This window comes from Myiozetetes cayanensis, unplaced genomic scaffold (assembly GCF_022539395.1).
Source record: "Myiozetetes cayanensis isolate MyiCay16 unplaced genomic scaffold, myiCay2020 scf6-25, whole genome shotgun sequence".
Lineage (NCBI taxonomy): Eukaryota > Metazoa > Chordata > Aves > Passeriformes > Tyrannidae > Myiozetetes > Myiozetetes cayanensis.
The window spans coordinates 12,463,646-12,487,732 of record NW_026087853.1 but is presented as its reverse complement, the minus strand read 5'-3'; the positions used below and the strand labels follow the sequence as shown (position 1 = coordinate 12,487,732).

Sequence of the window (24,087 nt, the reverse complement as noted above, 5' to 3'; positions counted from 1 at the left end):
CTGTCAACTCATATTGGTTCATCTTGTTCTGTCAGTGGATTCCCAAGTACAGTTGGCAGATGCCAATCCTGCATTTTCTTTTTTTTTTCTACTGTGATAACTAGAGATCAACAGGGGTCAGCTGTGCACTTTTCAGCCCCAGAATGTCAGACAGCCTTTGACCAAAGCCACTGTGCTTTCTGAAGAGAAGAATGAACATACCCTTGTATTTTAGCCTTTTGGTGAAAAGAGTTCAAAATCAGCCTTTGGTTGATCTGTTATTCTTCTAACAGAAGTAGGAGAAGAGCTTGCTATATTTTGAGTTTGTTCAATGTTGTGAAGCCATTGGTTCATTAGGATTAGTGAAACAAGCTGTAGCTGAGAATGATTGAAAGTTAATATCAAAATATCATTAGTCTATTAGGAATTAAGGCAGTTTTGGAATTACAGCTGAGATGAAACCTGAGAATCCTGCAGAGATCCATCAGCTTGTCCTGTGGTGGACACCAAACAAGTACAAAAAGCCCTGAAGAGCTTGCAATCAAAGCAGACATGATAAGGCAATACAGAACTTTAAATATGAGTAAAAGGGGAAGATTAAGGTCCATTAGGAAAATTAGTTCTGCTTTTCCTTTTTTTGCCTCCTTTATTGTGCAAATAGTCAAATTTGTAACACAGATCTTGTTGTAACACAAATCCTGGCTGGCTGGTTTTGCTGCTGTTCTCTGCACGTGAGCAGATTCTGTCTCAAAGCCTGTCTCTTTTGGAGCCTTCATAGGCCACAATCAATTGGCAGACAGGGCTGGGTTCCAAGGCGTAGATACGGATTTTTGTGACACGCGATGGACTGCACTTTTCATTGAAAGGTAACAGTTCGTTCTGAAGGTTAGAGTGACCCAATGATATTTCCTCAGTAATGAGTAGTGAACTTTAATGCTTTCTAGAAATTTTGTTTCTCCTTTCTTTTTCTCCATCTGATCAGCAAGACTTGGATGAATTATTAATGTTGTTTCTTTTCTTTCTTTTCTAACAGTAAAACTGTAAGGAGCTTGAAATAGAAAGGATGGGCATTGGTGAGATTTACAGGGAGTGTGTGTATCAATGGCAAGGGGTACTGGTGGTATTTTCAAAGTAAAACTTCAGTTTTTCTGAATTCCTTAAAGAATGAACACCTTCCCTTTGGGGAAACACAGGTAGTGCCTACATGAGGGGATTATGGAGGAAAATGGGTCCTAATGGAAGGTGAGAGGTGGAAACTCACTCTTCTTCTATGGATTGAGCAGGTTAATGACCAACTTTTCTGTCTCTGAGGCTGGCATGCAAAATCCCAGCTCTGTTTTCACCTTGGAGATGATGCACATTGGTTTTGGTATCTCAGTGCTGGGGTAATTTAGTGCCTTGTGGGGAAAAAAAGATGCTTGTGTGGGCAGAGCTGGGATCCTATCTCTGCTTGGTATTTCAAGAACATGTTTAACATCAGTTATGTGTATGTGGGAATTGGTGTGTAGTCACACTGAGGCTCTGTCCACCCCCAGATTTGGAGAAACATGACAGAAGTGTTTGCTTCTATTTCCTCTTCCTTCTCTATTTAAGCTGCAAGAACAGGAAGCCGTTTTCAATAAAATTTAATGAAATGAGGTTCAAGACAGCAGTGCTGCTCAACAGCAGACTTGAGCTGCATTCTCGAGCTCCATTTTGATGTGTTGTCATCTGAGCTCGTAAGACCCAAGTTGAGAAACACAGCCTCAGACTGGGAATCAGTGTATCCATTTCCCATCTCATCTTTTATAGATCTAGCAACAGAAAGCTGAAGTTGACCTAGACCCACTGTAAAATCTTGTGGGAGGTCATATCTGTAGTAATCAGAACGACAAATTTCTTGGGTGGGAGTTTACTCTGGGCCAGCGTGAGGTACACAAGGCATATATGATTTCCCAACAGGTAGCCTTCCCCTGCACATATTTGTAATGCATCTCTTCCTTCTGACCCCCTGTCTATCTCACTCTTCTCATATCACTACCTCATGTTATCCTTTCAGCAGCAGGTGATGGTCTAGAAACCCAGACCAGAGGGTGAACAGGGAAGCACACCGTGGCTTCCCAAGCACAGTCAGGAAGGTTATTGCTCTAACATGCAGAGGCTGTAACAAGCACCAGCAGTCTGACAATTATTCCTCTTTCTGAAGCAGCATGGCCCAGTCTGGTTCTCTTACCTCTATTGCAGTATCTGAATATCTCTGTTGGATGAAACAGGGTGTTGGATTTTGTGAATATTCTTTAGCTGTGTCTTGTCAGTTTTGCCTGCAAGCGTGTAAGCCCTGCAGCTCCATGGAATCAGTGACATGATTGTGTATGACAGTCATTAGTGGGTGAAACAGAAATCTGTCTGTGAGCATCTGTTTTGAGGGAGCCAAATATAATTAAAGTTTAACCATGCTGCATTTGCTCTTTTATTTACTGGGACCCAGTCCTTCTTAGGGATCGCAGTCACGCTCCTTGAGGTCCTTCTGAGGAGTTTGACTTGCTGCATTTTGTCATTGTATGTGTTTCATATAAGTGTGTTTTGTATTACAGGCTGGATCAAACAAGTTTGTTCAGAGATTCACTTGAGTATAATGAAACTCTACCTTCTTGAATTTGTTCAAGTTTTTCCCAAGCGGAATACTTTTTGGTTTCAGGTTGTAATGAATGGGCAGACACTATGCTGCTGTGTTCCCGAGCGTAAGTCAGGACAGGTGTCATTTTTTTACATACAGTGCCAACAAACTGATAGTATATTGTTGCAATAAATGTCAATATAAAACTAATGCAAAGAGGAGAACTGAGTTCAGTGAATCCAGTGCTTTGATTTTCCCATGCACATAGCAGACATGGGTATGCTGTGCATAGGCAGAGGATATCTGACAGCAGTTGGTTGCTTGCACTGTATTGGCTCTTGGTATAAAGAATCCACTGAGAATTCTAATTACTAGTTATAGTTGTAAATTAATTACACTGTAGTCAAAGTGCCTAGGCGTGACTGGAACCTCTCTGTGGCTTTGTGTAAACTAAAAGCAAGTGAAACCACAGTGGAACTCAACCATTCTGCCAAAAAAAACCCTGAACTTTTATGAAGAAGTAAGAACAACAACTACCAAAAAAGGAAAAAAAAAAGAAGAAAAAAAGCATGGACAAATGTAAGTTTGTGAAGGTTCTGACTCAGAAAATAGCTGTTTTTCCATGACACCCAGTGCATGTTAAATTATTGTATTTCAGTTGAGTGGCTGTCTACGGTCACTAGGGTCTCTGCTGTGAAGACAGTAGAACTTTTCCACTGGCTTCTACAAGCCCTCTAGGTTGTACTGTAATGGGGTATGTTTTGGAACTGGTCTGAAATCACATTATCTTAATCTCTTAAATTTGGGTTGTTTGTTTCACTGACTTAACTTGTATTCATACAAGCATCTGGAAATAGACGCTTCAAGAGACATTTTCACATTTCCCACACAAACCAAGCCTGGGAGATTTTTTTCGCACTTCTCTGGGTCACTTTTTCCTGGACTGAGCTACAGCTTATTTTTATATGGTGAATCTCTAAGCTGGGCAGTCATCTTGCATTGATCTACTGCATTTTATTAATTATATTTCCGTGATGCTGTTTGAGCAACAGGATGGATTAAAAGTGGGTTTATTCTGTAATCGATTCTATATATTTGACAATTAATAAATAATGTCTTAACTTAGTGGAACTTGGAGTAATGGCAGGATATAATGCAGAGGTTGATTCTGTACAGATTCCCTAGTCAGGAAATGTCTTATAGCATGGTTACCGGTTTATTTTTAAGTGAGAACTGGATCAGGTATTGAATTATCCTAGGAGGAAGGCAGCATCAGAGCAGCATCCATGCTTTTATGGAGTGTGAAGATCTTACTCAGGCCTTGGAAAAACTTTATGTAAAAGGTTGGCTTGAGTTCAGCTCTACCAACAAATACATAGAAAACTTTGTTTTATTGCTAATGTTTTAAATTTTTTAACCTGATCTCATTTTTACTTGGGTGAACGTGATCATCTGTTTATTTGTTATCTGATGTTGCATTTATCACTTTGACTATGCTTTCCAGGTACAAGCATTCATATTACAGTCACGACTTGCAGAGAGCTTTCAAAAAGACAAAAATGGAGAACTGCTTTAAATAAATTATAATTCCTTACCTTTTACTCTGATATTCCTTGTATTATTAGTTTGTTGATTTAGTTACATTTAATAGGAGTCTGTGTAGTTAATTTTAGATGTTTGTACCACTTCCTTACTGCAGCTCTGAAATCTTAAATGTAATAATAGCAGTAGGAAATAAGTTCCTACTCCAGCAGTTAACAAATTAAAGGCTTTTGCCTAAATTTGCAAATAAGCACTTATTTGCAATTCCTTAAGATTAGATACTTAACTTCCAATGGAGAGCAAAAGGTATCTTCCCAAGGTAGTTCTTGATGTCCATCTTAAATCCCTAAATTTACCTCCCTTTAACTGCCTGGTGAGGTTGAGAATGTTTTTAAGAGACTGCTCTGAGGGGGCAAACCAGATGGAATGAACCTCTCTCCATGGTGGTTTTTTTGATGATGGTTTTAATTGTTCCTTGGGGACTTTTCTTCTTGAAAAGTCTTTGGGAATTTTCTTCTTGAGCTCTCAGTACCTCATTGTGTTACAGATTTATCCATGCAAGACACAGAATGGTGGTGTGGGATACACAAGTCTTTGGAGATATTTTTGAAAAGAACACCTTCAATCCATCATTTCAATTACAGGCAATTAAAGATGAAAGGGGTGCTTACATTTTTGCAAGTACTAGCTATTTTCACTGTTTTACTGAACAACTTCCATGCTGTTTATTAATATGTTTATTAGTATTCCTGAGTTGGATTTTTGACAGGTGATGCTCAGCTTGAAAATGGCTTGAGCTGCAGTTTGGACGACTTCATGTGGACGGGAAGAGTCCCTCTATGGGTAAATGGATAGCTGTCAGGCTGCGGGAATGAAGGATAGTTGTTTTTCTCTCCAGGACACAACAACCTGCAGAGTGTCTTAGGGTTAGCACCATTCAAATTTCCTTTGCTTGTTAACTTTCTTTAAGAGGTCTCCCTTATTAGGTGCTCCATCAAGTTCAAAGGCTGCACTGAATGATGCAGGGATGTGCCAAGCCTTGGTTTCTAACTGAGCTGCACCTGTATCAGAACCAGTAGCTCCCTGGTGAGAATCTTTGTGACTGCTCCAATTTTTGTCTCCTCTGTCATTTCATCTTTTTAGAACACACTCATCAATGCCTTGATAAAATGAGATGGTGATATTTTACTTAAGCTGGGTTGAAAGGTGTCATAAATAAAACTTCAGTGTTGGTAAAAGTATTATAATCTAGATCAGTGAGTTCATAATCTGAGTAAGCTTGGACTGAAGAACACAGCCAGGTCTTCACTTCTGTTCAGAACTGCACTGCCATGTGCATGCACATCTCCTGGGGCTGAGAGTGTTATGCTTCTGCCAGGCATTTTTTTTTTGAAACAGTTTTTGTATGACTTGTACTCAGGGCTTAACAAAACAGTTTGAGATTTCGGTGCAGTTCACTCGCCTAATATTTCACCTTACTTTTTTGTGTTCCAGCTGTTGATAATTATTCTCCATCTTAGACTGCTTCTGGCCAGATGGATTATTTTAAAATTGTATCTGTAGATGCAAGATATCACCACAAAATTGTGTGTGTAGTCATGGATGTTCATATGCAAGTATCTAAGGTGTACATGTCTTGCTTCAGTTTGAACCTTGTTGCTTAAAGCACTGAGGTATCCCTCAGCTGTTTTGTTGTTTTGTTGCTTTGACCATCTGAAGGGCTCTGAACTTCAGCTTGCAGAGCAGTCTATGTATTTACTCTGGCCTTGGAACCAGCCCGTTTTCTGATTACTTTTCAACAACTTTTACCTGCAAGACTTTTCAAATGGTACACTCTTCTGATGGTGGTGATTTCTTCTGTACCTGAATTGCAACAGACTCAGGGACAGCTGTCAAGCTCAGGAACAATAAAATTCCTTTCCTGTTTTTGTACTTTAAAAACATTGCTGCAAACACCCTTAGATCTTAAGACACAGGGGGAGTGTGAACTTGCATCTTCTATGAGACATGGGAGACCAACAAATCACTCCTCTCTAGACTGTTATAGTTCTCCAGACCAGTAGTGAACGATTCCATAATTCGTATTCCACTGAGTAAAATGCAGGTAAAATGCAAGTAAAATACATTTTAACTTTATTTTCTTTGTTCCCTGCTCAGTCTTCCATAACACAAGAATAACTGAACAAGCTTTTACAGAAATCACTTTTGGGTAGGAAAACACTCATTCCTGAGGAAAACTGTTACATATTCATGGCTTTAATTATCCTATGCAGCCTCAAGTGTTCAAAGCACAAGTATCAAATTACAAACAGAAGTATAATAAATTATACATTGATTTGTGCCACTCCTGTGTATATGTCAGGCACTAAGGAGTGCTATTTTGCCTACACATACATAGGCATGTTTATCTAGAGAAAAAGAATCAATGTATAATTTATTATCTTCTTCTGTAATGTGCTCTGAACTGTTTGAACAATCTTAAACATAAGTACACAAACACAGATGGCCTGGCTGTTCTGTTTTGGTTTGGCGTGATAAAGCTGTCATCAGCTGCTGTCTAGTTCAGCCACACTTAATCATCCCTTGATGGTCTTAATACACGAGCAAAACCTAGGTTGTGAGAATCTGGGTTTGTGAGAACATATGGAATATTTGGCTCTGATGATGCCTGTTGTCACACTTTGATGAAGGTTTCTGCCCCCCTCACAGAGACAGTGAAATGTCCCATATGGATGCTCCTCTTTTGATTCAAAGCGAAGTGATCCAGGCTTGTTTTAAGACGTTTGTGTTCATGTCGTTCCTGCTGACCTGGAACCAAAGAGGATGAGAAACACGTTACTTCTCTTCTTAGGTCTCTGCTGCAGGAACTGTAAATCCTAGAAGATGGTTGAAATAGTTGCCTGGTGGCACTGAGCTATTAAGCACTCAAGATTTACATGTGATTGAGTTTTTATTCTCTTCGTGATTTGCAACAATTAGTTATGTCGGATGGAACTTTTCTTAAGCCCGATGAATACTGCTCTTCAAATACTAGAAATTAAGAAATTGTCAACACTATTTCACCTTCTAATTTTTATTCTCTTGTGTATCATGTGATTGGCTCACTCATGTGATTACTAATCACTCGTAGGATTACTTTTTAAGCACATTGTGTGTTTTCTTCTTCAGGTATAAACCACTACTGAGGCATTGCAGCATAAGTTGAGGGGAATGTGGAGTCTATAGGTTATTCAAGCCATGTGTTGAGCCTAATATGCCTTATGGGATCAAGATGTATGCCAGCCTGACACATGTTGGTATTCTGTCAAATGAAGTGTATGCAGTTGGGACATTTGGCAGTCCTCCTTTCTTTCTGGAAGCTGTTCTCTTGTACTTAACCTTTGTGCTGCCCAGTTCCCTTAATGTCTCCAGACATGAAGAGGGCTAACATTGTGTCAGATTTTTCTCCTTTTTTGTCCATCTCAACTGGAATACATTGGTGGTTCTCAGGCTTGTTGTCTGTCTTGAACAAGGTGCCAAGTAAGCAAGCAAAAATGTTGATAATAATAGTCCTCCCACCTTTTTTTTGTTTGTGAAGATGTAATACAACATGAGAGTCATGAGAGTAAAAGGGAAAGAAAAAAATAAATAGGAAAAAATGTTGGATAAAAGTGCTGTATAGCCAAAATAACATCATTACCAGTTTTCTCTCTCCTCTGTTTTTTTGGAGTCTGATAGGCTGTATAAATTTAAGAAAATAATAATTATGTATTTGAATCAGTTAAATTGTTTTAATTTAATTTCTGAAGCTTTTTGTTGGATGCCTGCCAGTATTTTCCATGGGAGAATTAATCTCTGGAAGCCATTATAGAATAATATTTTTCCCAGTCTGTTTGCATTATAATGGGGTGACTGACCTAACTCTTATCATATTTGGAGGTAGATTCCAGGTGGTTGTCTCAAAGGTGCTGAAAATGAGGCATTTGTATCAGAGCTGCCATGGTAGCAGTTAATTCCCTCAATAGACAAATTTATCCCAACTTCTCTTTGCAGTACAGCCATCACTGTGTAACATAAGATATATGTGATCTATAGTTTGAAAGCTTTTGAGTCTGCATGGAATAGAAAGTAATTTCTCTGATGAGATAGAGCTTAGCCTGTTAGTGTTGTTTAGTTAAATCTCAGCCAATTAATTTTTCATAGGCTTTATAGCAGGGACTGAAGGAGCATGCAAGGTTTTTTTATTGCTCCTGGGTTTTGGTTTGAGCAGTGGTCAGCATATGCAATGTAGAAGAATTTCTGTGCAGTTATTTTTTCTCTAGAGGAATAAAAGGATGTCCAAAATTTTGCATCCTTCCTTTTGAGCTCCTAAGACCTACCCCTTGAAATTCTTTTGGTGTTTTTGAAAAGCATTCTGATTACTGGATACTGAAGGATACAGTGATTTACAGAATTGTTGGTTTTGCCCATGTCTGAAGTGATTTAAACAATATTTCGTCTGGAACTAGTTCTACTTCTGAAATTGTGTTGTTGCTTCCATTACTGTGAGTGTCTGCCAATTCCCATCTCTCCCCCACAGGAACAGCCTAAGCATCTTGTAGCAGCCTAAGGGTGAGGGATCAGAAGGAAAATCAAAAGAATATGAAGGTCAGCCTCTTTCTTTGCTATCAAGATACCTTGATAGTTTTCTATCAAGATACTGATGGCCACATCAGTAAACTGATAATGAGGCATTACCATTTTGTCAGAGATGGACATGGCTGCAAAAGTCATGGTGGAGGAAGGGCCTGTGCAGCCCTTTTTCACTTTGAGAAGTGGGGTTAGGCTTCATTCAGTTTTTTCCTGTACATCTGTTCTACGGCGCTGCTTTGTGGTTTCTGCATACACCTCATAATTTGGCTTTTCTGTTTATGGTGGGAATGCCTTTTTCTTAGGCAAATATGAAGTGCCATTACAATCAGCTTGGGTTACTCTTATTTTCCTCTTTATCCTTTGACACATATAAAGCCACTTCTTCTCTGCCTGAGAACTGAAACTGCCACTGATACCGTGCAGATGTGTGCTTGCTCCCTGTCAGTGATACAGCCTTGTGTCCTTAGAGCAAAACTGTCCCTTGAGACATAAAACATTATGCCCAAGCCATTGTTTCTTTCTTTTCCCCCAGATTATTCTTTTTTTGTTTGGTTGTTTGGTTGATTTTGGGGTCTTTTGGTTTTCTCTGTGACACCAGGAAGAAATTGCCAGCCTGGATCAGAGGAGGAGACCATTAAGCCCAGTCAAATCCAGTAGTTTGGCTTTGAAGTCACCAGTGACAAAAATGTTGGAAGCAGTAAGTGGGATAATCAGTACTTTTTCTTTTCACATATGATTAAAGAGTTTAAACTCAAAAGTCTTGCTGTTTGAAGCCCTTTCAGAATCATGTTCTGTATTAAACTGATTGCTCTTATCTCTAAAGGAATTCCTGCTCTCTTTGAGTTTCCCAGTATGACTACACATGGTGTGAAAGGGTCCTCTGTTTTGCCATTTTTGGAAATTATAAACAGATTTTAATAGCTTCTACTCATTATAACACTGATGGTTAGTTTTATAGCTTCCTTCTGAATTTTTCCATTTTGATAAATACTTGTGTTTCTGGTTCCTCTTGTTTATAATTTTCTTTTGTGTGCATGTTCTCTTTGAAGCATGATAGTTATAACTGTACATGAGACCCAGGCATCATCTACTTCCCCAGTGTGGTGTCCACAATAGGATGCTAACATCAGTTGGATTAATTATGTGGAAGGTCAGCTAGTGCTGCTGCTTTAATAGTTGTTCTGGGGACATTCAGATAGTTTAATGGACATCTGCTTGACTATCCTGCAGGTTTTTGTGATATTCACCACTCCCTCCAATTTAGGGTATACAGATTAACAATAAAAATTATGTATGACTTACAGTTGCAGCTTCTTCATACAAAGTTATTTTTCTGTTCAACTCTGACAAAGCATGCTCTTTTACTTGTTGCATCATTGGCTGGAAAGAGTGGAGGAATTTTCGGGACCAGGGGTACGATGAAAAACTCCTCTGTTTCCTTTGAGACTTGTCAATTACTGTCAGGTTTTTGTATTAGAAAGGCTTTTGTTTGTTCTCATTATTCCACTCTTGGAAGATGAAATCCAACAGCAGTTGGTTGAGAACAATAGTTTAAAAGCAGTAAGGTTCTTTGAAATCATAAAAGCCATTTCAAGGAGGCACTAGACAGATGTAAATTGCAGAAATGGAATAATCACAGCGTGTTTATCATTAGGGCATTTTGGATGCTACCTATGCAGAAATATGAGAGTGAAAAATTCACCTATCTTCATCCCAGTTATTTACACTGTTTTTTGCAGCTGATTCAGCAGAGGAACTTTCCACAGAGAGGTGCTCCAACCTGCACAGGATGTGTGCTCCTATAAGGCACTTAAGGGGTAGCTCGGGGTGAATGATCCAGCTGAGGTCAGTTCCTTAGTTAAGGGAAACTGGTTTCTACAGCCAAAAGCAAACTCAGCATTGAAGTCTCTGCTGCAGCATCTTGGAACACCTTGGGTTGTTCCTTCCTAAGTATCTAGACACCTGTTGATCAAGGCAGCTCTTAGTGTGGTTCAACAGCAAGGCTTGAACCTCTGGCATCTGAGATACTGCTGATAAGGAACAACTCTGAATACTGATATCATCTAAAAGGATGAAGACATAGCATCTACCCTAGGAAGCAGTGGAGGAAGTAATACACAGGTCCTAGGAATAAAAGCAGAGATTGGTAGAATTGATATAATGGAATGTTTTCAACAAGATTAAAATAACAGATGAAATCCTGATGCTTCCAAGTTGGAGTGAAAATTTTCAATTGCCACTGGTAGGGTGAACATTTTGACAACTCTATTTTGAAAACAAGCAGCTGTTTTTCCTAAGCTTGTCAACCTAAGACTGTGATTTCAGAGTGAAGCAGGAAACTGAATTAATTAAAATGACAATTTCAAGTTAACTGCATGAAATATTTGCATGGACCCTCCCTCTTCAGAATTAGGCCTACTTAATTGAATTAAAGAGGACTGCCTTAGGTGGTGTTTAATTTTGTGTGTGGGTTTAATGCATTCAAACTAATCCACTTGCAATGAACATTGAACAACTGTCTTGATTGTCACCGTGCACCCAGTCTTTGCATTGTAAACAGTAGGGTGATATTCTGGCAGATCGTGGACAGAAGTACTTGGTTCTCTAGATATTAGGAGTAAATCAGTAGTTGCCAGGACATCTTCATTTACAGCGCATGCTTTAGATGAGGACAATATATATATATGCATGGTTTTGTGAGACACAAGAGAATTAGTATAGGGAGAATATCAGTTAAGTTGGGTATCTCCTTAGTGCAAAACATTTATTTACAAAGAACTTAAGAATTAAGACAACGTTATGATGCATTTGCAAACCTGTATATTGCTGCTGTCTCTAGCAGCTGTGTTAGATTGATTTGTGTTTGCAGGTGGAAGATTTTCATACACAAATATGCATTGCAGCAATCACACTCTGCCAGGGCAGAAGAAAATAATAATTTCACATTATGTATTCAGACAATACTGTCATGTAAAAATATGCTATCTGAAATTTAACCAAAATGAAACACTGGAAAGTCAGATATTCTGAAGTAACAACAGGGATTTTACAAAACAACACCTGAGCTGGGGTGTCGTTTTACCTCTCAGCATCCCATTCCTAGAGTGGCGTTGGTGAGGGCAGGGCAAAGATACAGCACAGCTGTTAAAGCCACTGCTGAGGTTTCCTAGTTTCTGGAAGATTCAGCTACACTTTCAAACGTCTGTGCTGAGCCTGGGTTCCCAATAAGGTAGCAGCAACTAGCTGACTATGAGGAAATGACAGACACCTGATTCTTAAAGAAATGGAGCAATGTTATTGCTAAGTGATGGATTTTATGTGATGCTACTTAAGAAAGCTTTTTTAGAGTATCAGTGACTGGTACCTGATGTGTTGTTTGTTCCTCCTGTGAATCATTTTGGTTATAAAATAGGATTTTTCTGCTAAATGCAGAGCATCATGTAACTGTTCAAGAGACTTGTTCTCCTTGTGACCCCAAAGCATGTCAGTAGGAGGTATTCAGCACAGCAGGTGTTCTCATTACCACTTGACATTTTGCTGTTTGGTTTTCTGCCTGTTGCTATTTAATGATATCAATTCTTTGTTTGCCAGTCCCAGAAGCCATTTAGCAAGCGATGTACTATTAGTGCTACTTAACAATGTCGAAACAGTCACTAGGAAAAGAGTTTAATTTTCAAACACTGTGCTATAGCATTCCCCCTCACCATCTGCTCTTGTCATATCCCTCGCTGTCATGTTTCCCAGTTAACCCTTTGCCCTGGCCTCCTCGCCCAGTGCTCTTGGAGAGGGTGGCAGAGGCTCTGCACGGCTTTACCTGAACTATAAATACCCTCTGAGGCTAAAACAGACTGCAGGTCACTGTAAGGGCAGTGACATGGGTGAAGTTTTTGGATGATGTAAATTGGCGTGTATTTGCTTTGTAGAGGCATGGGCAGAAAAATAGAGCAGTCACGGAATGCACTGCACCTGTCTGAACTTAGCCTGCTGTTAATCACAGGCACTTTGCAACTCCCATTAGTGTTGGGTGTGGAGGTCTCACAGTCTTTAATGTAATATCTCAAATAAGACTGCAGAAGGAAGATACTGTACGCTTTGGGAGAACAAAGACATCAAGACTGAGGATGAGATTCATCTCACTGAAGTTAATCTACCAAAATGATAGATCGCAGTTGATACTAATCATCCGTGCTTCTCTCTCTCCCATGGAGAGATGGCATATCTCCCAAGGGTGATTTACATGACTCTAATCACCGGGTAACCCTGACTGTTAAGTGGCACGAAGAGGCCAGCCTGAGAAGGATGCTCAGCTTCAGATAAGCTCAGGTGGAGGCTGGACAAATTCATAGTAGCAAAATTCTTTGCAAGTTATTAAATCCATAGCAATAGTATCTGGCTGAGGAACTTCCTAAGCTGAAAACAGTCAGAGTCTGTGAGTTCTTAAGGGGAAATATCAGACATGGTCGTCCTGCTGTGCTGTTAGTCTTTCCTAAGCATCTATTTATGGCCACTGTTGGAGCTAACACACAAGGGAGACGGACTTTCTGTCTGACACCATATGGCCATTCCTGTGCTCTTATATGAGGCTGTTTTAGCAGTTTGAATACACATTTTAGTAAGAGATGACTTGTCCAAATGGAAAATTGGCAGTAAGGTTTATTTCCAGATCTTTGTTGAAGTGCTACTGACCTACAAAGAGAAAAACTGGAAGTCAGTTTTACAGAAAGAGCCTGTGCCAGGTGCTGAATGTCAGTGCTTTCTGTCAGGTCACCTTAAGCTTTTCAGAGATTCAGATGAGCTGTTTCACCATGTGTTCCCCTCAGATGGTGCAGACAGCTTGTTTGAGCCTTAGACAGTACAAGGAGATTCAGATTTGACATAATTTACACTGTGCTGCATAGCTGTGCTGCTACACGGATGCTCCCTACCTTTGTGACAGCACCAGGTGGACTAACAGGGTGGAAGCTTGTCATTCCAAGTAACTCGTTGAGAGCACGTACTATGTGACCCAAAAAAACAGGTATCACTCACCAGAACAGTGTTCATGACCTCCCACTGTCTTGGGCACGTGCACTTATGTGTGTACCTTTGTATTTTGGATGATTGTTCCAGTTGAAAGATTTTGCAGACTTGACCATCCTGAATGCTGATACTCTTAAAATGGTTTGCTAAGGAGGCAAGTACCTCTGATTGAGCATTTTGCTGCCAGTATAGTAGATGTATGACCATCATTTGCTGCAAAGATCTTTAGAGTCTCCATAGCTGTTAAGTAGCATCATCACTGCATAAATACACTTCTATTTGAAGTCAGAATTGCCTTTTATGGCAATCTCTACATAAAAAGAAATTTTGATTAAACTGAGAAATATTTTGCTTATCAAATCCCACGACGTAAAAAAGGCTGGTGGAATTGGATTCAAAACATCATGCTGGGCTTTCGAACTGGGAGCTCTTGTTCTCTTTAAAGGGCACTGCGTCAAAACTGACAGGATGAAATCTTTGATGCAGGGAGAATGTATCAAACTACTTTTGCAATTTCCTGCTTGAGTTCTTGTAAACCGCTTTTGTCTAATTATATTTGATATCAAAGATAATTTTATTTAATGTGGATTAGGTAGTATGACATATCCACTGTGGTCTTTCATCATTCTCTGTTTAATTTTGAATGTGACATGATATTTTCTAGTACAGATGAAATTTATTCAGCAGTCAGCTTTGAAAAAGAGCCTGTCTTTTATATCACTGTAAAATGTTTTGCATGGCAAACAAAAAAAATTACTTCATTCTCAGAATTCTCAATTTTTTTTACTGTAATCTGTAGATTACAGCCAACACTGTGGAAAGATGGTTTATCGTCACATCCTGTCCTGTTCAGTAGCCTCCGTATCTTAGCTGCACATAGCCAGACAGAGTTTAGTTTGGTACCAAAGGGAGAGGTTACTGGGGGAGGTAAAATGTGATGCAGAAGTTAAAGGACAGGATGTTAAAAGAGATTGATTTTTCAGCCCAGTGAGTATTGGACACGAGATTTTAGTACTGAGGATGTAGCAGCCTTCTGTGATGTGGCTGAATGAAGGCAAAGCTTGTCCCTCTGTTACTCGTAGGCCGTGGTGACTTCAGCAGTAGTGTTGATGTTATAGTAGAAGAGAATCCTGTTGAGAAAGGTGAAGGATAATCCAAAAACCCCAATAGCACTAACAAATAGAGTGTAAAACAGGAATTGTAGTTGTGTCTAAAGGTTGGAAGGTGACAGCAGCAGTGTGGAAACCCCTTGTGAGCAAGGAAAGGTTGATTGTTGTTGCATTGAGGTTCGTAAGGAAAATATTCTCAGACTTTTTTTTCAGCTTTCCCTGAAGCCCTGAACTCCTACCAGATCTGAAAGGAAGGAGAATGTAGGTAGGATGCATTGATATGTAGTTTTTACTCATTGCTCAATATCAAACTACTCATCAGTCCCATGATGGAATTTTTTCCTTCTGGTCAAGCTGGCAGAGAGATTTAGACATGGCTTTAGCCTACTTACCTACTACAATCCTCCGGGAATTCATTTATGGAGTACAGAAGAGACTTGGGGTTATAGCATACCCACATTGTTTATGCTCTTCCTACAGTACGTAACAGTTGCAATTCCTGTGGTTGCTAAGCAGATCTTCAGCTTTTTACAGGATATTCAGAAGTATGTGTCCTCAGCTTTTACAGATATGTGAAGTACATGTTCTGCAGCTTTTTATGGAACAATGTCCTATACTTACATGAGACTGTGGAGCCTGCATTCAGTGAGCCAGGAGAGACTCTTCCAGCTCTGCATTCCCAAACATACAAGGGACAAGGATGGAAGAAAAAGCTTTTGTGTGAATCTTTTTTAGTCGTATATGGTCTTAGTTCTGCAGTAGGTATCCTTCCCTTGTCTGAATGAGGGATCCATTCATTTCACAGAATCACAGAGTATGCTGAATTGGAAGGGACCCACGAGAACCACTGAGTCCAACCCTTAGCTCTGCACAGGACCTTCCCCAAGAGTCACACCATGTGCCTGAAAGTATCATCCAAACACTTCTTGAACTCTGATAGGGTCGTTGCTGTGACCACTTCCCTGTGGAGCCTATTCCAATGCCTAACCACCCTCTGGGTGAAGAACCTTTCTCTAATATCCTACCTAAACCTCTGCTGACAAAACTTCAGGCCATTCCCTCAGGTCCTGTCACTGGTCACCACAGAGAAGAGATCAGTGCCTGCCCCTCCTCTCCCCCTCATGAGGAAGTTGTGGACTACAATGAGGTCTCCCCTCAGCCTCCTCTTCTCCAGGATGAACAGACCAAGTGCCCTCAACTGCTCCTCATGCAGCTTCCCCTCAAGGCCCTTCATCATTTGCAGAAGGATGTAATTTTACAGCACTATGTAGAGGAAGTAAAATAGTTTTTGAATCAGGAAGAATATATGTCGTGATCTAGGATAAAGTTGGGACGACAATTAGAACATGTGTAAGGACAAGGTTAAACAATTCCTTCTTCCTTTAGCTTTTCCATATTGTATTGAATAACTGCTGTCTTACCAAGAACATTTTCTAGTACCACTGAGAAATCCACTGAGAACACCAAAGAAATTTTGTCCTTCCCAGTAGATGTCTGGAGTGGGAGAATTGCTAGAAATCTGCCACTTACTTCTTTGTGACAGAGCCTTTCAAAATCCAATTTGAAGTTTTCCATTGTATAGATTTATAAATCCTGGATTGTTGCAGTGGTGTGTTTTGCAGGTGAAGTTAGCGCACGGAGTACACTCCACCTGTTTTATAGTAAGAACTTTTTGCATGATCTCTACATAAACCAAGGGTTTGCTTCTGAGTAAAACATAAAAGGAGAATGAAATCTCGGCATCAGATCCTTGCTATGATTGCACAATATCTTGCAGTGTTATGATACCATTGCTGGTAGTAACAATCATATTGTTATTAGATTCTGGTATGTGAGTACTTTGTGTAAAGTCCTTCTTTCAAAATGCGTATGATTACTTATTTTGAATGAAGCCTGCATGCTAGCTCTTATGTATATTGCATGTAATATATGTAGGTTTTCTTCAGTAATATTGATTCTGACAGAAATGGGAGAGATACTGTACAGAGTGCATGTGTCTGTGGTATTCCTGACAGGTGAGCACCACGTACATGAAATCTCAGTGATTTTGCAGGTTAGCTAATGGTTAGTTTTTTGTTATTACCTTGAGACAATGCAAAAGCAGTTTTTAGCCCACAGTCTGATTTTGCCATGTCTTTCTTCACAGCTTCCAGTTATGGGAGGAGCCTTTATGGACTCACCCAACGAGGACTTTAGTACAGAGTACTCCTTGTTTAACTCATCAGCCAACGTCCATGCAGCTTCATCCATGCAGAATCCACCAGAGGAGACATCCCGTTCTTCAAATGATGCCATATTGTTATGGATTGCAATAATAGCAACAATTGGAAATATTGTGGTTGTGGGAGTGGTGTATGCCTTCACCTTCTAGGATGACTCACTATAAACACTGGAAGAGAGGAAAACTTCAACAGTATTTGTTATGTGTATGTATGTATGTGTGTATATATACATGTATATCAATATAAATACATATAGGTAGGGACTTTGTTGATTAAGTGCTGCCACAGTTATGAAAAAGAAATGAAAATTAATCACTTTAAATCTTGATGGCAGAAAGTTTGGATGCAAGTTGTATGGAAGTGAGAGCTTTAATTGAAGAGCCAATATCAGTTTTGTATAGAAATGTAATAAAAGAGAGATCAACTTGGGTATAGTAAATACAGAGGAAGTGATATTTATTTAGAAAGTGCTTATTTTCTACTGTAGATTTTTCTAGCAGCTCTTCTGCCCTTTGTCAGCTCTTTCTTTGTGTATTTTTTTACTGTGGTATAATGTTGTATGGAATTGTTCCATGTCATGTTTTCTGGACATCTTAATTTCTAGATGGATTAAATGGTTGGCATTGGCTCAGTTCTGATGAAGTCCAGGTTCATCACGTGTGGGTTTTCAGGATGTGCATATGCTCCTAGGCTGTGCTGAAAATCGTGGGTCTTAGAGCTGTGACAGGCAGAGCAGGTTATCTAGGTCTTGCCTTCCAGTACCATTTACTGGAGCTGATAATTGATGAAATGTTGCTGAACCTGTCTGTTTGGTAGAAGGCACAGCTATTGCTGCTCTGCAGACCCTCCCTATTCCAGAGGAGGAAATGATAAACAGAGCAGGAGCCCAAGCTCCCATTTCTGTCTAGGGGTACTGGATTGCTGTGGTTTGTACATCTGTCCCTTCCAGGAAACAAAGACCTAATGCCATGCTTTTCATCTCACTTCAGTGTAATCCAGATTTTTTACAGCAGCTCTGTACTTTCATAGGGTTATTAATGTATTGAAAGAATGTGGGAAAATTGGGAAGGATGATGATTATGAGTAAGATAAAACTGAAAGAAAGATTGGACACTTGGGCGCTCACGAGGGAATGAAAACATCAATCAGGTGTGTCCTGGGGCATAAACAACACAAAAAAGGTTATAAGTGACAGATATGCAAGTGCTTATATTTCAGTATTAATGTATCTCTGGGTTCTGGTGAGGCTTCTGGAAGTGATTTTTGTATAGCCTGCTGTAGGTAACAACACTTATTATTTGGATTTGTTCTATTGAGGGAAAACATTTTCACTGCATTGTTCCTATGGGCAGTTCCTTTTCGAGAGCTGTATCTTTTCAAAACAAACTGTAGCCTTATTTGCTTGAGAGAGATAAAATCTTGAGGAAAAGAAAAAAATCAGCTCTGTTGGAAATCTCCCTCTTCCCCCTTAAAAATTAAACATAAATATATAAAATGTCACTTTGGGAGTAGCAGACAAATTCTTCTTCTATGTCTGCATGTACTGTCTAGGTTTTCTGTCTCATATAGCTACTACCCTGATTCCAGAATGCCTTGTCTTCAGGCACAGAGACTATTTTTGACACTAGCCTGCCACTGAGCTTGAGGCTGGACTAAGAGCTGCTGAATGTATAGAGAGGTTTGGATTTTCTTTTCTCTTTAAACCCATTTTCCTGCAGGGCTGGTGGACAGTTACTTGCATTAAAGCAGCATGTCCCAAATCAGTATTTATAACCACTCTGTAGTCACTGTGTAGATGCACACAGAGATAGCAGTAGGGAGGAAAGAAGCTAAGTTATTTGAGGCTGAGAAAAACAATGACAAGCTTCTCTGTGTGTTGTTATTTCCCTCTGTGGAGGCAGGATTTTGTGAAGATGGTTGAGGACAGACAAAACCTGTGCTGAGAAAAAGTTTGGGAAGCCTAGTTCTAGAAGATCAGAGGGAAATAAAGCAAATTCTGTCTAACAAAATAGCTTTAGTCTTAAGAATTACAGAAAAATTATGTTTTCAACAGTGCTGAAATAGCTATTGATTCTTTCATAGGTAGAGGACAGTGAAAAACAGGGGAACTGCATAAATGGTGTATTTTGCCTATTCTTACATCCCTCCTTATTCTTGCTGAGCAGAAAGCAAGATGTTAAATGAGGCTGAAAAGCTGCAGAGAAGTTCCCAACGCAGAATTAAGCAGAACAATGTCTAGTGTACGAACATGTAGGAGCCATGCAAATATTGTTTAATGTACTGTCCTGTCCCCAACCATTTTCTGATATTCTGTTGCCTTTGTAATTGTATCAGTTACTCATCAGCTTCCTTCAGTGTTTCTGTAGGCTCTCTACTTAGGCCTGCAAGCATTGTTTTTGCATAAAGAGCAAAACATTTCCACCATGATTAAAACCAGTTTGACACTATGGTGCTTGCCCAGTGGGATTATTCTGCTGCCTAATGAATTTTCCAGTGGAGTGCTTTGTTCAGATTTCCTGGAATATTAATCTTAGTGCAATTAGCAATGTTTGCATCTCTTTCCCAGAGCACTGAACTAAACTCTTCAACCATGGAGAAAAGCATCGGAGTGGGAAGAGCAAAGAACAACTACTCTGCTAATGAAACTGAGTGACACTTTTGTGTTGTTTTTCCCAAAGAAAATGCCCTACTTTCATGTGAAATTGATAGTAATTGCAGGAGTGTTTGAAAACAATGAGTTCTGCCTCCCGAATCCAGATCATCGTCATACATATTTTCATCATTAGAGGCTGAGTTGTCAAGAAGGGCCAGACAGAACTTTAATTAAAGTAATTGGCTTGACAGGGTGACATGGCAAGCTGGGTGGAAGCAGCAAGTGCAGGCATTTCCTGTCTCATAGCTAAACTACACACCAACTGTGCAGCTCCTCTGCTTGGGAAAAAAACAGTTTTAGGATGCAGGTACAAGGATACTGCATACAAGGGCCTATGTGGAATATTGTTGAAGTGTATTAAAGATCCCTACATCTCAGTGGGCAGACTGGTTCAAACTCTGATCTACTTCAGTAGTGACAATATGTACACTGTTTCTGGATGTTATGTTCTGGCTTCATCCACTACAACCACTTCTGTCTTCTGGGAAGTTAGAGAAGGTTTAAATTGAACCCTTGAAAAAGGTGGCTTATCCATCATTAAATTTAGAAGAGCCACAGAGGAGAGAGGAGAAGTGGATGAATGGTGGATATATGGTCCTGTGAAGTGTGTTACCTCTTCATTGTGTTAAACCCTGAACTGTCAACACATTTTAAACCCTGAACTGTCAACACAGCTTCACTTGGAGTACTGTAGCTTCTCCTATCCTTGGAGCCAGGCAGGTGGCTAACTGCTGTCATTTGCTGAGGGGCGATGAGGAATCCCAAATGCATTCCCTAGAGCTGTTTTCTGAAGCCCTTCTGTAAAAGAAGAGGGCTCTGTGCTTTACTGAGCACTTTGTGCTTGAGAGAAGGGTTCTACTTGTAGAAGATCTGTGCTTTAAAAAAAATTGTCTAGCAGAGTTAACAGTTACAAAATCCTAGATGGAGTTTGTTCTGTAGTAGACAAAACAAATCACTTTCTATATGTGGTGTTAGGCCTCTTGCTCTGTTGTGGAATTTCATCATGCAAACACAAGAAGCAATAGTGTATGTGCTCTGCAGAGTTGCTAATGAGACATGGGAAGCAGGAAGACAGACTGGGGTGCCCTAATGAGTCTCTGTTAGCCAAGGCCTCTAGGGATCTATGGCAATATACCAAATAATCAAACTCTAAAGAACTTTGTTTCTCAAAGCAGCCAGCAGCTCAACACAGCAGCTGTGCAGTCACCACAGCAAAGAGACTAATGGCTGAACAATTATGCAGGTGGGTAAAGTGGCACATTAGACAGGAGAACTGAGTGGGAAACCCACACAGCTTACTCCTATTGTATTTTTGTCTGCAGGACTAGGAGTCTGTACTTGCCCACAGCATTAATATCTTCCTAAAGTGAAATGAGGGAGGAGGATGTATTTCTATGTCAACACATTTGCAAAACTGAAAAACAAATCTTAAAACTGATGAAACAGTAGCAGAGAGACTTGTCTGCTACAAATAATGTATTTACCTTTGGAGTGGGCAAGTAAGTGAGGACATAGGATATATGAGAAGTAATTACATCCCTGCCCAAAAATCCTCATTTGCAGTGGGACTTGAGGGCAATCAATATCCCACCCAACTGCTGAGCAGCCTGTAATAATAAGCCCCAAATTGAGAGTGAGTAGAAGCAGCTAGTCATTATAGTCTAATCCTGTACATCCATTTGAAGATAAAGGGAAAAATATGTCTTTGTTTCTGAGGCCAAATGAAAGCAGGAGCCCTTAGTCTGTGGATTTTTATGTATTTTGTCTATTATTAGAAGCTTTTATTTTGCTGTTCTCAAACAATTCCAGTTGTTAATATCCTCTTCACATTTCTATGCAGGCTGCTGAGAGTTATTAATTTCATGTAGGACTGTCCATTTATCCAGTGTAATTTTACTGAGTTTCCTGTGGCTAATCACAGAGTAGAATCTGGAAAATTACTTTTTTTAAGGATGATTTACATTTGAGATAAATAGACCAAAAATCAGAATCCCAGTTCAAAATGCATCTGTGCTTTTGGAGCATTCAATGCTCTGGAGAATTGGATTTCATCTGGTTAATGTGCAGAAAGGAAAAGGGCAGTCAGGTCCCTGGTGATAATGTCAGACATGAGGGTTCTGACAGGCAGAGCTGAGCGGTTCATTAACTGCTGCTCTGTCCCTCTGAGCCCCACTGGCTTCCTGGACTCAGCCAGGTCCAAGTATAAGTGAGCTAACCATGAGGTACAGTGTGTCCCTCCTCACCTTACAGCTTGCCAATCCTCAGGGAAACAAGTGCATTTGTTCCACTCACAGAAGAAGAGGCAGAGATCCATATTCTGTTAGGTCTGTTGTTACTACTACATTGGTCAGTCACCATAAGATCAAGATAGGGGTGGTTTAACATATAGTTAGCCCTTTTCCCCTCATCTGGGAACATCCTAAAGGCATCAAGGCATCCTAAGACCTTAAAGTGTCCTAATGCCTTTAATCTGACACTAACTTTTTGTGTTTCCTCATATAGCCCATCTTTGCCTTTTACTTTGTCTTTCCAACTCAAAACAGAGAAGATGAAGTCGGCACTATGCTCTCCTCTGGCCACATAGAGACCTCCAAACAGCTAGGGACCAGCCATGCCCTCTTTTAGTTTATGGTCCTTCAGGCACAAGGAAATAAAGTGTCCAATTGTCCACCCAGTCAGCTCCAGATGAATATGTGCCTTTGCAGAACAAAGTGCAGGGCAGTTTTATTTCATTCTGGCCTGTACCACAACACTTACACCAAGACACATGACCAGACTTACTTTTACAGTAATCTGTTTTGGGACTTAACACAGCCGGAAACTGGAAAAGAAAACCCTGATAACACGAGTGTCTAATCACAACACGTCTGATCATCTCAAGGACACGCCTCTGAAGACAGGTTTGCCTGTGTGACATAGGCAGACTTGAGATGTTGGTACCAAGGCAAATGCCCTTTCATATGAGCACAAATGGTCTCATTCTCTTTGGGAGGTCTTGGGACATTGTGCCACCCATCCTATCTTTCCTGTGTAGGTTAGTAATGAAGGTATTTTTCAATTCTAGAAAATACTCAAAAAGCTTCCTGTGTTAGTAGAATACATATAAGTTTTACCTTCCAGGAGCCCCTGGTGGTCCAGTGGTAAAGGCGCCGCGCTATCACTGCCGAGACCCGGGTTCGATTCCCGGTCAGGGCCACTCCCGGGCAGGTGGGGCTCGTTAGCCCTTAAAGGCAACCCACCTACGTCCTAAGGACCTCGCTGCCACCGTCCAAGCTCGCTTGGCCCCGGCAGATGAACCTTAGGATTAAAGGGTGGGCTCAGTTCCGCGCACACTGTGTCTCACCTAAAAAATCCAATGCGCAGGCTGGAAGGTGGAAAGACCTTCCCCGGATCTTCGCTCGCGAAGACTGGCCATTAATTAATTTAATTTACCTTCCAAAGGTATGCTTAGTCTGCCTGCAAAAGCAAAACCAGCCCAGGTTTCTTAACTGTGGAATGTTAATGGGTCAAGTATCGTCTGTAGAGTAGTGTCACCTCATTTTACTCATCAGCTTTGTGCCAGTAGATCTCAAAGGGAATCTTACTGTTGCCCAGATTTGAAAAGGCTGAGAACAGAAACAAGCTACAGAATTACAGACTGTCTCACTACCCAGTCCTTTAGGCTTCATTCCTCCCCAAATTACCCTAAAGTGAACCAGCATCCATCTCTTTAAACCTGTTGTCACCATCATATTGCCTCCATTTTATTTCTCCACTTGTCTTCCCTGTGTTCTTTTCTTTCCCTGGTATCAGAGCATGTTATGATTTGGAAGCCAGCAATGTTCTACAGCCCTTGTTAATCACCTCCTTGACTGACCTTCACTGAGAGTAGGGTTAGTGATATGTAAGGACATTCCTTACATATCATACATGTCCAGTAAGTGCAAAGAACAGTGACACAAGGTCTCTCCATGTAGGAAAATCTTGGTCATTATCTGCCTTAGCAAACTGCAAAGTGTTTCTCCCAAGCAGAATAGTAAGTTTTGACCATGAAGCTTTGACTATATGACTATGACATGACCATGACTATATTGTCAGTATCTGTACAATGCACAATTACCTTTCAGAAATTCAGATTTTATAAATATGCTGCACTATTCCGCAGTTAGCATTTACTGAGTTTTTCCCAAAGTCCTTTTTTATTTTCAGCAGATCAAAATCAGTAGTAATGCACTTGGGGTAAGGTAAGGGTAATGGGGTTTGGGCATTACAGAGAATAGAAAAGCTCCATGTGATTTATTGTAAGGTCAAGGCTATTAAATGCCAACTTAAAGAAAAACGGCCACAATGTTCTAAGCAATTTCCAGTCTAGTCACA

General features: G+C 40.2%; 1 protein-coding gene across 4 annotated transcripts in view; it reads left to right on the top strand.

Annotated features, from left to right (window-relative positions):
• Positions 1-22,844, top strand: part of CUNH14orf132 (chromosome unknown C14orf132 homolog) — a 39,683-nt gene extending 16,839 nt beyond the window's left edge. For 2 of the 4 annotated variants that reach the window (XM_050336089.1, XM_050336088.1), the window contains exon 2: positions 17,003-22,844. In XM_050336089.1, the coding sequence (XP_050192046.1) occupies positions 17,003-17,227 (225 nt within the window). In that variant the 3' untranslated portion in view covers positions 17,228-22,844. Of the gene's footprint in view, positions 1-7,887; positions 8,744-9,326; positions 9,426-16,271; positions 16,910-17,002 lie in introns of those variants that run through there. The other 2 variants (XM_050336087.1, XM_050336085.1) reach the window with 2 other exon arrangements.
• Positions 22,845-24,087: the final 1,243 nt, after the last annotated feature.